Source organism: Pocillopora verrucosa, chromosome 4 (assembly GCF_036669915.1).
Source record: "Pocillopora verrucosa isolate sample1 chromosome 4, ASM3666991v2, whole genome shotgun sequence".
Taxonomy (NCBI): Eukaryota; Metazoa; Cnidaria; class Anthozoa; order Scleractinia; family Pocilloporidae; genus Pocillopora; species Pocillopora verrucosa.
This window is the reverse complement of record NC_089315.1, coordinates 15,188,949-15,206,487: the sequence shown is the minus strand read 5'-3', so window position 1 is coordinate 15,206,487 and position 17,539 is coordinate 15,188,949. Positions and strand designations below refer to the sequence as shown.

The 17,539-nt window shown below is 36.4% G+C and overlaps 1 protein-coding gene across 4 annotated transcripts; it reads right to left on the bottom strand.

The window, feature by feature from the left end:
- Positions 1 to 5,728: 5,728 nt before the first annotated feature.
- Positions 5,729 to 16,827, bottom strand: LOC131796304 (uncharacterized). 4 transcript variants are annotated; one of them, XM_059113890.2, is made up of 4 exons: positions 16,742 to 16,827; positions 8,488 to 8,590; positions 7,644 to 7,916; positions 5,729 to 6,609 (listed from the first exon to the last, which is right to left on the bottom strand). In XM_059113890.2, exons 2-4 carry the CDS (start codon positions 8,564 to 8,566, stop codon positions 5,984 to 5,986), a joined length of 978 nt encoding a protein of 325 aa, XP_058969873.2. In that variant the 5' UTR covers positions 8,567 to 8,590; positions 16,742 to 16,827; the 3' UTR covers positions 5,729 to 5,983. The 4 variants fall into 4 exon arrangements, with proteins under 4 accessions (XP_058969873.2, XP_058969881.2, XP_066021776.1 ...); XM_059113898.2 differs by having other exon boundaries at positions 7,644 to 7,895; XM_066165679.1 differs by lacking the exon at positions 16,742 to 16,827 and adding an exon at positions 13,881 to 14,011.
- Between the last annotated feature and the right edge of the window lie 712 nt (positions 16,828 to 17,539).

The following is a 17,539-nucleotide window of genomic DNA, read 5'->3' as shown; positions in this document are numbered from 1 at the left end:
TCAGAATTGCTTGAAATTGGAAATAAATTACAACCTCGAGTACCTTTTTTTCATCACCTGACAACTCGACTGAATGGTTACAGTTACCGCAGTTTTTTAACAGAATTTTCATCGCTAAATTCGATTTAGTAAGAGGTGACCACAGATCAGGTTGAAGATTTCTAATGCATCACCTATTTTAACTGTTGCAGCAGAAGCTGAAGTTTATTGAGATATTTTCGTTCAGAAAAGGAAAAAATTAAAAGATACCGCTGGAATAATTAAGAAGAAATTATCCACCTTAAAGATCAGTGCGTTGATGTTTTCGTAATAATATCTCAGATAAAATCCTGGTCACTTACCTATTACGGATATGCTAAGGATACAACCACAACGATGAACTTAACTTAATACCTCCAATCTATGATTCAAAAGCTGATAATGCATTTTAAGATCATGGTCCAATAAAAGTCTTCTTACCACATAGCTTTGAAATTAGCATTATTTGAAAGAGATACAAAATTTTACCACCTGCTTAAAAGCTTTTATTTGAGGAAATTACTGAATGCTCATTCGGCTAAGATTACAATTGACAGCTTAAAAAGCGTCATCTCATGACACAGTGTCAAAGAATTTGGGCGGGTTACGAAAAAACCTGTTACCATGATCAGTCTATATTCGGACTATAAGTCTTTTTTTTTTATTTATCTTTGAAATCTCTGTCGATTATTTCGTAAAGTGTCGTGAAAAGTTTCAGTAAATCATGTTTTGACTTCCCTTGATGCAAACTTTTCTCGCGAACAAGGGTTTATTTGACTCTCTACAACAATGAGGAAACACATTTTGTAAGTTTGGCTTTAACGATTTTCTAATTTAGCGTGTCATTCTTTTACCTATCCTGAAAATAAAGGAGAATTACCTGGAATAAATTTGGAATTTTTTTGTCAATATAAGTTTAGTTTTCTGGACTTGAAATACTAGGTCAATCTTATTTTTGAGAGCCTTTTTTCCGACAGTGTTCACTAGATCTTACGTGGGATTTTTGACAGTATGTCTCATTGCTCTATCGAGTCCAGTTCGAGTTGACAAGAGTTGAGCTAAAACATTTGATGGGTTTTGAAAACACTTGTCAATGCAATCAATCGAGATTTAGATTGTAGGTCCATTTGTATTTCAAAGTTTTCATTTTTTGGTGGCCTGTTAATCTTACTGCAGTCACTTGTAATCGGTTGTTCTCAGGGTCGCTGTAAACCATTATTAACTGAAACAAAATATTTTATTATCATCTTTAGCGATATCTCTCATTACATTTTGTGTCAGCGTCGTCGGATTAAAAAATTTTCTGGAAAAATTTGTTTTGCTGAATCATAAAGGTAAAGCATTCATCCCATAGTTTCAAAGAACAAAATCGTTTTGCTTTAGAAGAAAGGAGGGCTTTCCATTGTGTGAAATATAACGAATTAGGAAAATTTATTACATGACTCAAGCACAAATTTGCTTTGTTTGGTTTGTTTGCCTTGTTTTTTTTTATAATTCAAGAGTCTGGTCATCCGCAAAAGGAAAATGAGGAGATGAAAAGCACTCAGCTCGGTTTCATCTTTAATCCGCCTCTTTTTGGTACAGTGCTGTGATTGTTCGCAGTTCCATGTTCATGGTTTCATTTTTCAATTGTAAAAGATTTCTTAGCTGTGAAATACGTGTGACGATGGGCTTACCGAGGGGAATTCGATCAATCTTGAATTATTTGCCAAACTGATGTGTTAACAACGAACCTGGAAACAACAACGTACCTCTAATGGCAGATCGAAACTAACCATTTTATGGCTGATAAAGCCTTATTGAGTCTTAGTTTCACGTGATCCGCCATTGAAATGAATTTTTTTGTTTAATGGCTCTATCGGATTCCATCCGAAGGAGTTAAACTACTTCCCCTCGAACATCTTCTTCAGAAACATTAAATTCACAACTTAACTTTAACTTCACTTTAACCCCCAACAACGTAGGTTAAACCACCGTAGAAACAACAGAGTGTGTCTATTGGCACGGCAAGCTTCTAGCATCAGTAACGCTAGAACTTGGAAATTTACTAGAATTTACTAAAAACGCCCAAGAATCCATCATTAGCAAGATAAATAGATCTATAGGCTGAGTTAAATTCTTCCTTAAAAAAGGTACTACATGTACGCTGATTCATAGCGTTGATTTCATTTTACTGCTCAGAAGGTTTTTTCCATAAGTTTATGATTCATTTTTGTTTCATTACCCACTTTGCACTAAGATGATTTGATCTCTTGGTGTTTCGCAAGTAGGACTATGATGAGTTTCCTTTGCGCCAGTCACAACGTTTAATCATGGTACGTGGATCAATGTTGATACTGCAAAAAGCGGAATTAAATCATGGCTGTAAATTGGCTAAAAATTTTTCAAGATAAAGATTGTTTTGATAATGGTTTGCTTAATTTCGCCTCTTACCGATTTCTAGTATCCTCGCGGTTACTTGCCAAGTCCAGATTTGTCGATAACTGAAGACGAACTCTTTGCCAAGCTTACGAGTGGGCTTAAAGTGACCAGGAGTACGAAAATATTACTTAAATTGTTTGAAAAATAGCTTTTACACATAAGTTATCAGCTTCAACGACCAGAAAGAATTTAAAAGCTTTAATGGTTGTGGGGTTACAAGGTATTTACACTAAGATTAGGTTTACATCTAGTCATTTATCTATATCGCATGCAGTTCACCTGAGAGGGCTAACCAGGAGAGATTGGGAGAGCGTGGTTGTAAAAACTGAACTGTGAGGTGCATGTAATCATAACTCGCAGTCTCTGAGATTTTTTGAAACAATTACTGTGATCTTAAAACAAGGACTTGTTGAAGCAAAAAAGTCAAATAATCTATTCCTAAACTTGTTGCATAATGAATGATTCGATATGTTTTTGGTAAATATATGTTATTTTCGGGCTGCGAGATCTGTATAGGGTAAAACTAGGACCAGAGTCTTTAAATACGGGCGTATTTTCAGGACTAAAATTTCAGCCGAAATTTCCTGCGACTGGCATAATAAGTTTTTCACTGCATTATTAACTTCATTGTTTTTCTTAGTCTTTTACAATATACCAAACAGCAATGATGCAATACTCTCTAAAACAGCAGCAAAACTGGTTCATATTGTCCAAAGAGCACAAGGCAATTGGGATAATGTTTTATGGAAGACAGAAGTTAGTGGGTTACTGTAAGTTATATTGAGGCCTGACGATTTTTCTCAGAATTATTCTCAGGATAATTCTCAGGAATTTTTCTCAGGAATTCTCAATTTTATTTCATTTTTTTGAATTATCGAGTCGTGATTATGAAACAGAAAAAGGGGAAGCAGCGTAATGAAAAGTGTTTGTTCGGTTAAGACTTAGGTTCTGGGAAGAAAACTTGAGCCCATGAAAAACTGGGCTCTGTTCGGTATTTTCTAGAGTTTTCTTCATCATTTATTCATTTCGAACAAAAAGCAACAAATTACAATACAAACTGTACTTACAACTGTTGAATTAAAGTAGTTTGGAATTTGCATGGCTTTTGGTCGTGAGAAGTGGTTCCAATGAGCAAGTCATTGAAGATATCGTAGTCAGAATATTGAAACTCCGAGATATAAAAAAAATATTCTAACCTTGGATGAGCCGTTGAGCAATGACGGATAAGAAATGATTCGTGTTATGTGCCATCCTCACTATCCTACAATTGCTCTTTATCGTTGTTACTGTAATCATAGACTACGTCAACATCTATTACAATTACGTCAAGGTCATTGTCACTGACGTGTGTGATAAACTCTTAAGCTGCACAGTACCTTTCACCGTGATTATGATTGTTCTTCTCACTGTCGACGACGTCACCATTTCTATTTTTTTCTTTATTACTTTTTCATCTAGTCGAACAAACAGCACAAAATTACATTACAAACCGTACTTACAATTGTTGAACTAAAGTAGTTTAGAATTTGTCTGACTTTTGGTCCAGAGAAGTGTTTTCAATGAGATATCGAAATCAGAATAATAAACTTCAAGGTATTCAAAAAAGTTCTGACCTTGGATGAGCCGTTGAGCAATGACGGATAAGAGACGATTCATGTCGTGTGTTATCCTCATTATCTAACAATTGATCTTCATCGTTGTTACTGTAATCATAGACTAAGTTAACATCTATAATAATTACGTCAAGGTCATTGTCACTGACGTAGGGTAATAAACTCCTAAGCTTCACTGTACCTTTCACCGAGATTATGATTATTCTTCTCTCTGTCGACGACGTCACCATTTCTATGGTTATGTTGCTATTGAGGTAATTGCATTTAGTGCGACCGTCGCTCCTGAATAGTTAGCCGTTAAAACTACACCACCAGTGATGCACCGTCGCTGTTGCTGAAAACAACGTTAACATTTTCGCCTTTATCGATTACTTATGTTACGTTCTTTACGTAACTATATTCAGCAAACCAAGAGCACCCATCATCTAACGCGTAACAAAAAGTCTTCAATGATTCGATGCCTGCCAGTTTTCAAGAAGAAGAAGAAAAACAGTTCGCGATCGCTTGAAGATGAAACGTTTGGTAATACTCAAGGTATTAAAGTTCTTGGAGCTGACGAGGAAATGAAAAAAGAAAATCCAAAATCATCCAATGTAACTCAAATCTTTCATTTTCAAAGTAGTAACCAACAGAAATTGATGGAAAGCACAAAAAAGTTCAGAGACATGGCACAGGGACCTTGGTGTTATTTCCTTTCATAGTGGTCCTTGGCGAGCAAAAAACGCACTGGAAATGTTCACCATCGTTCCTAGCGGTTGATACCTCAGCTTGTGGTAAAAATTTCTTAGTATCGCAAGAAGAACCAAACGACATTCGTTAACAAGACTCCTGCCATCGCAAAATTTGAATATGTTGTTCCTTTTAACATTGGTCAGAAAATTTGTTCGACAGACCGCTTCTACGGTTTTTAAATTTGTCTCTGAGAAGTGAGCGAGCCAAGACGATCGCTCGGTTTGGCTTTGAGTGCTTAATTATATTACCTGTGAGCAGTCTCCATGCACGGTTCAATTTCATGTTCTCGGTATGTTTTCGTCTGAAATTTTTACATTGTCTCAAAACCAAAGAAAGATAGACAAAGGGACCAAGTGTCAGTCATTTTAGCTGATTCTCTTAATTATCATAGTGCTGAGGGTTCATCTCGAAAAAATTTAAACGTAATGCTTTGTAACACGTTGCTCTAAATTGACGAATTAATGAAATGAAAATATGATTTAAGCTCGAACATTGTTGCATCATTTCGAGGATCCCACAGACTTTCTTTTCTCTTTTTTTATGTAAAAAATGAACAGAAAACTGACGTGCACGAAAAACAAGGAAGTGTTCTGTCGAAGGTGAAGAGAAAGTACCATGCAATGAGAACTTGTGGACGAGTGTTGAATTTGACAAGCAAACAAATTTTAGCGAGAGCTACAGCCAAACATGCTATGCAGCCCTTTATTTGAGTTGTCATGCATTCTTTCTCTATTTCCATCATGGCTGAGGTAAAGATAGGTGGATGAAGATGGATCGGGGAAGATTGGTCCTGAATACTGTGGACTGGATTTGATCAGGGCGGATTGACAAGGATAAGAGTGGACTGAGGTGAATCGGGACGCGGTGACCGGCACAGCTGTTCTAGAATTCACCATTAATAGCTGTCTGTACATAAAAAGGAGTTTGGTTCCAAAGTTCTTTTAATGATCTCTCGTTATCATTTCGATGTCTTATTGCCAAGGCAACAATGACCTATTCCTTAAGAAAGACCATTAATCATAAACATAATTGGGAGTTTATTTTTTCAAGCATCGCGGAGACACGTATATGCCAAATAGGAGGACAACTCATCACGAGTCTCTCACTAATCACACTAATCAGTGGTAGTAAGGGGTAGTAACTTATCTACTTTATTCTTAACAGTCTGTTCTCATCAATGATCCCTTCTTTTGATTCTTTTAAAGTGGTTTATTGTTCTCAGGTCGTCGACATTCCTCTTCCCCTGGGAACAAATTAACTTCGGCCGTTGGCGGTGTCTTAAGGAGCTCCTCTAGTCCGCGCACGCTCATTTCTGTTTGGAGAACCCTCGATCTTTTGTTTTGATTGTTGCTCATCACTGCAAAAGATTCTGCTCTTTTCGCCCCACCCGGCACCTGCCACATACAGCAACCAGCTGTCCAAATAGAACGAGGAGTTACAAGCGTTATTGTACCTTGCACAAACGCATCCCTCTGATAAGGCTTGGGAATTTGATTTGTAAGATCCTGAACAGGTTTCTCCTCTGGACCAATGAGTAGGCCATTTTCTGATCTGCCAGTCAAAAGGTAGAGGGTTCCATCTTTCTTGCCACAATCGTCCTTAGCATAATTTTCCACTTTTGACTCAAACTTCGTCAAAAAGAAGTTCGACGCTGCAAACTGAGGTACGCCATTAGTAAAAGTATAGGTGGCGGCCATGAATTTTTTGTCAAAGGAATTTATCGCTGAGGGATTCAAATGACCTTTGGTTAATGCTTGGTTTGGACTTCTCGGTTGTGTGGTGTCTGCGATTGCTTCTTTGTAGGCAATGCTAACACCAGGAACGCCTGTGAACACAGATGATTTTGAACGATAAACAAAAAGATTCTGATAAGATGTGTATTGTACACCGGTCTTTTAAACCAGCATCTGCTCCTCTTGTATAACCGTGGGAATATGTATTCTAGTTTGGTGTTTCGTCAAGCAGGAGATATACTGGAGATCACACACTTGTTTGCCCCACAGACCAAACATAGGTAGCCACTCGGTAATGCATAGTTCTTATTTTCGCGCTACATAGCATTTTCGTTATATCATTGGTGCTTGATTGCTTAGCTTTACCTGCTGGAAAAGCAGAGGGCGTATACCAGTTCTGCAAAGAGTGTTAGTTTAGAGAGGAGGAGAGAAGGGTTAGTGCGTGGTAAGGGGTAAGTGTTTGTAACTTTAATGACTAGTCAAAGTGCGAAATTAAAACCGCTTGAACTGTGAATTTTTTTTGTTTTGTGCGATGCTTGGAACTTAAAGTTGTTTACACTATTTTTCGTGATGCGTTATTTCTACTTTCTAATTTCTACTTAATTCTACCCCCCCATTTAGCAGATCGTAAACTGATCGAAAACTGACTTAAATGATTTGGAATCAAGGAATACTCGACTTTGAGTGATAAAATTATGTAGTCTTTTCAGCTTGCTATATTGTTTGTAATTTGTTGAAAAATAAGGCTTAAAAAAGGGCATCAAAATACATTCTGACATGTACGCTCACGATAAGGTCCCCATACGACAACGTGAAGGTCGATCTTGAATAATCTGTGGTAGTCATTGGACATTAATTGCAGATTGATTCAGTCCACATAATAAAACCTATTCGGGCAAGGGACTTTTGGAAGGAAGAAAGGCTGGGTGGAATATGTTAGTTGGTTCGATGATGACGTACTGCTGTTCCACATTCAATATTTAGTGGATTTTCGATGGCGATCTGCAATCTGGGTATTTCTCTATTTTATTCCACCAACCTTTCTTCCTTCCTTAGGTCCCTTGCCTTAACAGGTTTTACTATATGGACTGAATCTGCAATTAATGTTTAATGACTATCTCCAAACCTGGAGGGTCCCTCCACCTTATTCCACCCAGCCTTCCTTCCTTTCCAATGTCCTTCGACTGAACAGGCGTAACTTTGTAAGCTGAATAAAACGGTGTATTGGTGCTTAGATCAAAGAGAGAAAAAAAATAAGGTGGAGTGTCTGGAGGATCATTAGGCAGCGCCTGCTGGATTTCGATCCCTTGAGAAGTACCAGGTAGCCCTTTTGGAGGACTACCACCAGCAAAGAATGACGGTTGAACACTTCTTTTTTCTGGAGGGGAAGTCACAGATCCTTTTAAAAGCAGATATTGGTAAAATCAGACGAGGAACAAAGTTTTAAATACATCTGAATAAATCGGATTTATTTCAGAAACTGATGTAAGATTGATTTCAATTGATATGAGGAGTTGATGGAAAAACCTTTATAAATGTGTATCAGTGGAGTCAACGGCTGAACTTGCCGTGTACTCAAGTTTTCTGAACTCAATTTAACACTGCAGAGCTCAGATGATAATGCATCAAACGGTGCGAGTATTATACCTGTTGAAGTCTTATACCCCAATAACACTAGCAAAAAATGTTTATAGTTAAACCGGGTTTAACTGAATAAAAATCAGAAACAGAGAACTGAGAAACTGAATTCAGGTTTAAAGTTGTCAAACAAACATCGATTTTTAAGCATGTAACTTTTATGAGGAAAACATTTTTAGACCATATTAACAAAACAGCTTTAAAACCTGTTTGAACTTTGGTCTGAAAGCGGGGGCATTAGTTTGATCATGATTTGATCCCAAGAATATAAAGCTGAGGATCAGTATGGTGACCACAGCGTATTTTATTGTGTTTCATTACTTGGCACTTACCAGAGGTACTTTTCGAAAATATAGTCTTAAACTGTACAAGGATAGAAAAAACAAAACACCAAAAGGATGTTGTCTTCATTTTGTCCGGTCTTTCTGGCTATTTCTAAGTTAATAAACATAAATAAAGTGAATTACTCAGAGTATATTGATTAGTACCCTTCAAACCCATTATATATTTCTCTTTACGCCCGATCAGCTAGAGTTGGTCTCGTACACTGTATTACAGAGCAGGATACTCTTCAAACCCATCAGGTATTTGTGTTCACGCCCGATTGGCTAGAACAGGTCACGTTCATCGTAGGACATAATATAATAATCTTCAAATCCATTAGGTATTAAAAACCCTTGTAATTGGACAGGCCAAGTAGGACAGTTAAGCCGCCAATAAAATATTGCAAGGAGGTTTGAGCCATCAGCCAGTACTCATTTACCTGGCCGATGCCTGCCAATTAAAATGACGAAGACTTTTCAAGTGATCATTTGATATTTTGAGCAATATTCGGACATAAAAAAAATTTTGGCTAAACATTTATCAATGAGAAGTTTATGTGCTCTTACATAAAATTTTTGCACTCGCGAGTTTCTAATATATTTCTGACACTGTTAACTGATAATCAGACTTCTTTTCGTACAATTTAAGCAGGGTTTCCCTATCTAACCATTTAAAAATAGATTCGCCTTGCTGACTTCTCGGAACAATCTCAGTTACCGCGCTATATTAAAAGGCTTACACAACGTGGTAAGCCCGACTCGACCCAGGAGTTTCTCGGTCAACGAAATGGCGGCGGATTTGAATAAGGTAAACAAAGTTGTCCCTGATATCGTTGTTGCTATCTTGGAAGAAATATCAGCCCCAGAAGTCAAAAAGCTTCTTGTACAAACTGAAAATGGCCCCTGTTTTGACGTAGGAAGCATAATGGGATTTTAATTCAGCGAGAGAAAGTTTCAATTTGGAATGAAGCAGGAGAACTGTCCGAATCGGGTGAGTTGCTCTTTATATTTGGTTGTGTTGTATGTAATTGCACAAGCAAAATTTATCTGGGTTGTTGTTATGGGAAGGTCAGAAAAAGCCAGTATTTTATGAATGAAAGAGCTACATTCTGCAGAATAGCTCTCTTACAGCCTGGGAGTTATCTAAATTTTCCGTCGAGCCCTACTCGTGTTTTTGTGAGCCATGAGTAATGAACTTTTAAAAGTACATCTATTTTAATTACATGGTTACACTAAATGCGTGCTAACTGAAACTTCTGTAAATTTACCAACGTTTTAAAATTCTATGTAATAAAATATATGCAAGCCACAAGTTCATGAAAAAAGTTTTAGAGCTTAGTCATTCTCCTTATCCTTGCACATCCTTCTAAGAGGTATTTATTAAGTGCATACATTTTAAATGTCGTAATAACGCTGATATTTTCTAGCGAAGGAATTCTCACTTTACTTGGTACTTAGACACAAATTAATTTTCTATAGAGAACTTGAAGGGCAGTTATTTAATTTGAATTATAAATGCAGAATGGCTTCTCTTTGCAGTTACACCGTGGATAAACTGATATGGAAAGCTTCTGCAGCTCAGTTAAAAAAGGACTAAAGTTGTATTGTAAAATTGAAAATTAACCTTCTGTCCTTTATTGTCAGATTTTCTTTTCATTCAATAGGGTTTTTTTAATAATCCATACACTCCCTTTTAATGTCACTGTTACATGATAATTTTGTGGTTTTATTGAAAGAAACACGTCGAAACATGGCAATAGTACAATCTGAATAGACGGTCCTCTATACTTCCTTGCTAAATTCACTTAAAAACATGTGGACTTTCTACCCATCACCGATTATATCCCAAGTTCTTTCGAGTTAATGCAAAATTCGAGATGATCATGTTTAACACACACACACACTAAAAAAAAAACAAATTCATTAATTTATATATACATTTTTTTGCTAGTCTTAACCAGTCTTATGCAATGAAAAAAGAATTGATTTCTTCTCTAGAACCACTTTTGGTCTGTTTTATGATGTTTGCCAATCCATATGAATTCCACGTACATTCAAAACCCTGATCAAAACTTAACCAAAGCAAAATGGTACCCCAATCACAATTAATTCAGCTCTTCGTTCAAAGATCATGTTTAAAGAAAAGAAATTCATTCTTATGGACACAAAAAAGATCTCATCAACTTTAATCACAAATAAAGAGAAATGAACTCACAATTTATAAGAAAAAAAAAAACAAAATAGAGTAAAAGGGAACCTCCGAATACTTAAAACACCAAACTGAGATGTATCTTTACTGTCTTGTAGAATAATGTTCCCAGAAAATCTACCAGACAGTACTCTCACATTAAGCAAGTGCATAAACTGCTAATATTTAATTGATCACTGCAGGGGAAAATACCAAGCAAAATAAAACTCTGGTATCCCAGGTAATCTACTTTTTTGTCATCATTTCTTTATTCAACACTGTATGCATATTGAAGTGTCAGGGGCTGTGTGGAAAAACTACTGAAAATGTGAAATATAAAAACTTTAATATACAATTTAAAAGGGATTTTCTTGACAGCTAGATACAAAAGCATGCATAGTTGGAAGAAGCAACATTAATCACTTGAACTTGAATCACAAACATTCACCAAATGCTAATTTAAGGTTCAGTGAAGGAAATAGAAATTAAAGGAACTAATTTTATGTTTTTACATGTAAGTTATCATACTAATAGTGCTGTAATTGACAATAATTTTGAAGAAGAATTTGTAGGATTTACTACATAGTCACTCTGTACCTTTGATTTGGGTTGAAGGTTACCCAGTGCCCATAATTTAGGTACGTACTCACTTGGTACTTTTAATATGGGTTTGGAATCATCTGCTTACTTTCATTGGGATGCTTGATCATCGTGTCCTCATAGTGTGATTACATGATCAACCACATTAGCCACAATGTGAGTACATGCTCACCCACCTCCCTTTATTTGGTTACATGATCCATATGTTCCTATAATTTGGATACATATTCACCCAAACCATGATTTGTGTGCATGCCCAACTGCTGGGTACAGTGCATGATAATCTTGTAGCCTTGACCCATTAACTCCCAGAGGTGATTTGCATGTTACTTTCCTTTGTGATATCCATACATTATCCAACAAACAAATCACCTAACAGGATTTGCAAGGTAGTAGAAACATAATTTTGCCAGCATTGAAGTAGCATGTCGTGACGATAGCGAAACGGACCGAGTTGAAGCCTTGGCTTAAACAATCCACCAAGCTAAGAAAATTTATGGCACAAAAATAATGGCACTCTCGGTCCGTATTCTGATTCTTACACTAAATATTTTTGCTTTCGAAATGAGGAAGGCAATCTTTTAGCTCTATAACTTGAATCGAAGTATGCTTTAGAGATTTGGAGAATTCATTTGGAGAGTTTCATTCTTTAGGTAAAGTTCAGATCCCTGGTGCTGCTGTTGATAACAACGTCAATATGCCTTGGTTAAACTGAGGATGAATGATCCTCGCTACTGGTCTGATCTGCTACTGTGTGGTTATCCATAGTGCCACAAGCTTATGACCTAGAAGCGTCTAAACTCCCCTATATTGCCAAACACAAGCTGGGGTTCATCATCATAAAAACTCACAACTGATTACAAAGAGGCATTGAAAAGCTTAAAAAAATGAAAGATTCAACTATAATCTTTACAACGGGATGCACCGGATAAGTTATGGTAATTGATTTCCCTTGAGGGAGTTTGGGATAACATTTTCTGAACAAAGTTTTGAGTTCAACTCCGCATTTAAGTGTAGCGGCCGGTGATAGCGCGGCGGATGCGAATAAATCAACAGGATTCTTTTGACGGTGTTAAATCCCTAATGGAAGGGACTTCCACATGTAAACTTAACTACAGTGAAAATAAGCTTCTGAGTTTTTATCGAGGTGAAAGGATATTTCAACATTTCAATCCTTGTGCTTTCAAGACAGCAAGAAGATGAAAAACCTGGCATGCAGAAACAAGTCGCGCTTACCAGGTAATCGTGTGCTTTCAGAAACCTATGCCCAGTAGATTCAGTGCGCTTGAATCCTTGTTTACTAGAACTCACGGTCAGAAAATTGCGTGCATTTGTGTTGAAAATTTCTTAAATTCTGAAATTGTACGGTTTAAAAATGAAAAATTCTGTTGAAAAATACTTGTGGGAAATACCGCTTAAAAATAGTATCAACTGTTCGAAAAAATTACAATTTTTTTGCATTTATGAGTCCCGTGTGGTAGATTTACACTGCTTGAATTGTTGCTCATTAGAATTTATGACCAGAAAATTGCGTAGGTTTTTAGGCTTTTAAATATTGAGGGCGTCTCACGAAATTGAATTCTTTTTTCTCTGCAACGCGAGCAGTTGAAACTGAATTTTCCCGTGAGGTAGATCGTGTAAAACGCTTGAAATGTTAACTTTACGGTTCGCATCCATTTATAAATAAAAGTTTGGCGGGCTTTCTATACTATGGTCGAGTTTGCGGTCTGAAAACTGCAATTTCATAATGTATTCCTTATTAGTACCGTACTAAAGTTTCACTTATTACGCTTTCAGAAAACGTTAAAGATACACAATCCTATGTTAAGAAGTAAATTCTGTTTGGCTCGCTCACGCATTAACAAATCCCAGTTCTTAGTCAAACATAATCGCTTCGGGATTATAAGCGTCTGATGATGCTTTTATAGCAATTTCCTTCCCAAAATAAAGTTTGATAGCGACAATCTTAAATTTCCGAAATTCTTCAATGATTGCGCCGTGTTCCATCCTGTAATTTACTGAAGTCTAAAATACCATACCGACGTGCAAAGAATTAGAGGATATGTTTATTTGACACCTTCGGCTTCAGATGTGATTATCCTAGGACCTTAAATTTACAAGAATTATCTAAGATCGCCTAAGAATTTATTATGAAAGTGATAATTTGGTTTCATCAATTTTGTTGATTGTGTGAATTCGCCACCATAAAGAGATTAGAAAGCTGACGAAAAACCTTTGTTCGCAAAGCGTTACCTTTAAAGTGTCTCTACGGTGTCCAATTCACGTCATCAACTCAGGTTATAAAAACAAATTTATTTGTAATACCTTCCACCGACACAGCGCCCCAATTTGTTTAGGAACTTATCCTATTTATTAAAATTACATTTTGATTATAGAGTAGATTTATTGAAGCAAAAATGGGCACTACTGTGTAATCTAGGTCCTTATACCTTAATTAAAATGCGTGATGGTAAATGGAATCTCTTTTTAAAAGAATGCAAAATACATTTTATAAAAAAATTTAACATTACAACCCGTATTTAACTTAAATTCGTCCAGATCATACTAAAAAGTGTTGTATAAATTCGTGTCAATAAAAGTAGTGGTCTCTTACCAGGTTTTAGAATCAGCGGCTATTTCTCAAGTCCAAATTGTTGAGAAATGAAGCTGAGGCACAGAATCACCAGAGTGAAGGAAAATTCGTTCTTGACTGTTGAAAAATTAGCTATTACAAGTAGTAGCAGGTTCAACCAGCATTAGTTAAAAGGCTTTTCTGTGAAACGAAGAAAAGCGTGACGACTTTGATCTGATTCTGATTGGTCAATTGTGCACAAACTAATCACAAGAACAAGCGAGGCACCTGAATTACCAGAGTGAAGGAAAATTCGTTCTTGACTGTTGAAAAATTAGCTATTACAAGTAGTAGCAGGTTCAACCAGCATTGGTTAAAAGGCTTTTCTGTGAAACGAGGAAAAGCGTGACGACTTTGATCTGATTCTGATTGGTCAATTGTGCACAAACCAAGCACAAGAACAAGCGAGGCACCTGAATTACTTTAAACACAACATTATTCTCCTATTCACGGTTTTCGAGTTCGACCTTATTGAAAGTTCATCGAAGGAAATCAGACAGTCGAGAATCATAAAGTTTCTTTCGTTTTAAAAAGAACATTTCTTGTTAAAACTGTAATCATGGATGAACCTTTCTAAGATATTTTGTAATCTGACACAAGACCTATTAGAGCACAAAACTAAGGGGGGTTGTTAGCCTAGCATGTTGCTCCATGAATAATTAAAATCGGGTGTCGGATTAGATTGCGCTCTGTACTCAAGATTTGATTGGAGTCCTGAAAGCAACTTTGAAAGAAATTTGAAAGGACATCTTGAGCTAAATGATAATTATCACGGCAATTTTTTGCGTCAGGCTTGTTTGAAGATTGACTTCGTATAATTTAAAATATTGCTGGAAAATATCAACGCATTTTCTCACAAGAAATATCACAGGAAGGAAAAGTTGTTTGAAAAGGTGTTAATCATCATTTGCCTCTACTCGGGGCACTGACTTCCGCCATTTTACCGCTACCGATGCTCGTTTCAGTTTACGTGAATTTTCTACATTAAAGAAGCAACTCTAGGCGAAAAAACTTAACCGCGTTTCTAAGTTCACTATAAGGTATCACTGTCTGACACATAAGGATGGTCACTTTTTGGTCGATGTGCCACCTCTTGCACGGTCCTGAAAAAAAGTAGCTCATAAATGGCTTCCAATTTTTGAAATAAATCGATCAGCAACACAAATCTCCGTGTGTATGAAATAACACTTACCATACTTGAACCATAGTTACCTTGCAAAGTGCGCAGGAACGATTATACACTCGTTGTGATGCATCGAAAAAACAAACGAGTGAGCGCAGCGCACTTTCCATGGAATAATCTTTATATAATGATGAGCCGAACTTCCAAGGTAACTGGTTTAAGTAAGTTTATGATATTCTTTGGACTTCTCGTCTTATATAATTTGGAAAGCCGGAGTATCAAGTTACTCCGCCTGCTTAAAAGCTTCAAACTGAGAAAATTATTACAGAAATGAATGAATAGCCTACAAGAACATTGTCTCACATCAATCTTTCATAGACTTTTGGTGGGTTTTGAAAACAATTGTCACCATCATAAATACAGATTTAGAATCTAGGTCAATCTTAATTTATTTCTTTTTTATTATTTGGTGGCCCTTGAACTTTACTGCAGTGGGGTTGCTGAAAACCATTGTTGACTGGAACAAAAGATATTGTCATCATCTTTTAGCAATACCTCTCTTTTTGTGTCGACGTCGTCGGATCAAAGCTTTCTTCAGGAAAACTTCAGAAAATTGCGTGCATTTGTGTTGAAAATTTCTTAAATTCTGAAATTGTACGGTTTAAAAATTAAAAATTCTGTTGAAAAATACTTGTGGGAACAACGCGAGCAGTTGAAACTGAATTTTCCCGTGAGGTAGATCGTGTAAAACGCTTGAAATGTTAACTTTACGGTTCGCATCCATTTATAAATAAAAGTTTGGCGGGCTTTCTATACTATGGTCGAGTTTGCGGTCTGAAAACTGCAATTTCATAATGTATTCCTTATTAGTACCGTACTAAAGTTTCACTTATTACGCTTTCAGAAAACGTTAAAGATACACAATCCTATGTTAAGAAGTAAATTCTGTTTGGCTCGCTCACGCATTAACAAATCCCAGTTCTTAGTCAAACATAATTACTTCGGAGTTATAAGCGTCTGATGATGCTTTTATAGCAATTTCCTTCCCAAAATAAAGTTTGATAGCGACAATTTTAAATTACCGAAATTCTTCAATGATTGCGCCGTGTTCCATCCTGTAATTTACTGAAGTCTAAATACCATACCGACGTGCAAAGAATTAGAGGATATGTTTATTTGACACCTTCGGCTTCAGATGTGATTATCCTAGGACCTTAAATTTACAAGAATTATCTAAGATCGCCTAAGAATTTATTATGAAAGTGATAATTTGGTTTCATCAATTTTGTTGATTGTGTGAATTCGCCACCATAAAGAGATTAGAAAGCTGACGAAAAACCTTTGTTCTCAAAGCGTTACCTTTAAAGTGTCTCTACGGTGTCCAATTCACGTCATCAACTCAGGTTATAAAAACAAATTTATTTTTAATACCTTCCACCGACACAGCGCCCCAATTTGTTTAGGAACTTATCCTATTTATTAAAATTACATTTTGATTATAGAGTAGATTTATTGAAGCAAAAATGGGCACTACTGTGTAATTTAGGTCCTTATACCTTAATTAAAATGCGTGATGGTAAATGGAATCTCTTTTTAAAAGAATGCAAAATACATTTTATAAAAAAATTTAACATTACAACCCGTATTTAACTTAAATTCGTCCAGATCATACTAAAAAGTGTTGTATAAATTCGTGTCAATAAAAGTAGTGGTCTCTTACCAGGTTTTAGAATCAGTGGCTATTTCTCAAGTCCAAATTGTTTAGAAATGAAGCTGAGGCACAGAATTACCAGAGTGAAGGAAAATTCGTTCTTGACTGTTGAAAAATTAGCTATTACAAGTAGTAGCAGGTTCAACCAGCATTGGTTAAAAGGCTTTTCTGTGAAACGAAGAAAAGCGTGACGACTTTGATCTGATTCTGATTGGTCAATTGTGCACAAACCAATCACAAGAACAAGCGAGGCACCTGAATTACTTTAAACACAACATTATTCTCCTATTCACGGTTTTCGAGTTCGACCTTATTGAAAGTTCATCGAAGGAAATCAGACAGTCGAGAATCATAAAGTTTCTTTCGTTTTAAAAAGAACATTTCTTGTTAAAACTGTAATCATGGATGAACCTTTCTAAGATATTTTGTAATCTGACACAAGACCTATTAGAGCACAAAACTAAGGGGGGTTGTTAGCCTAGCATGTTGCTCCATGAATAATTAAAATCGGGTGTCGGATTAGATTGCGCTCTGTACTCAAGAAATGATTGGAGTCCTGAAAGCAACTTTGAGAGAAATTTTGAAGGACATCTTGAGCTAAATGATAATTATCACGGCAATTTTTTGCGTCAGGCTTGTTTGAAGATTGACGTCGTATAATTTAAAATATTGCTGGAAAATATCAACGCATTTTCTCACGAGAAATATCACAGGAAGGAAAAGTTGTTTGAAAAGGTGTTAATCAACATTTGCCTCTACTCGGGGCACTGACTTCCGCCATTTTACCGCTACCGATGCTCGTTTCAG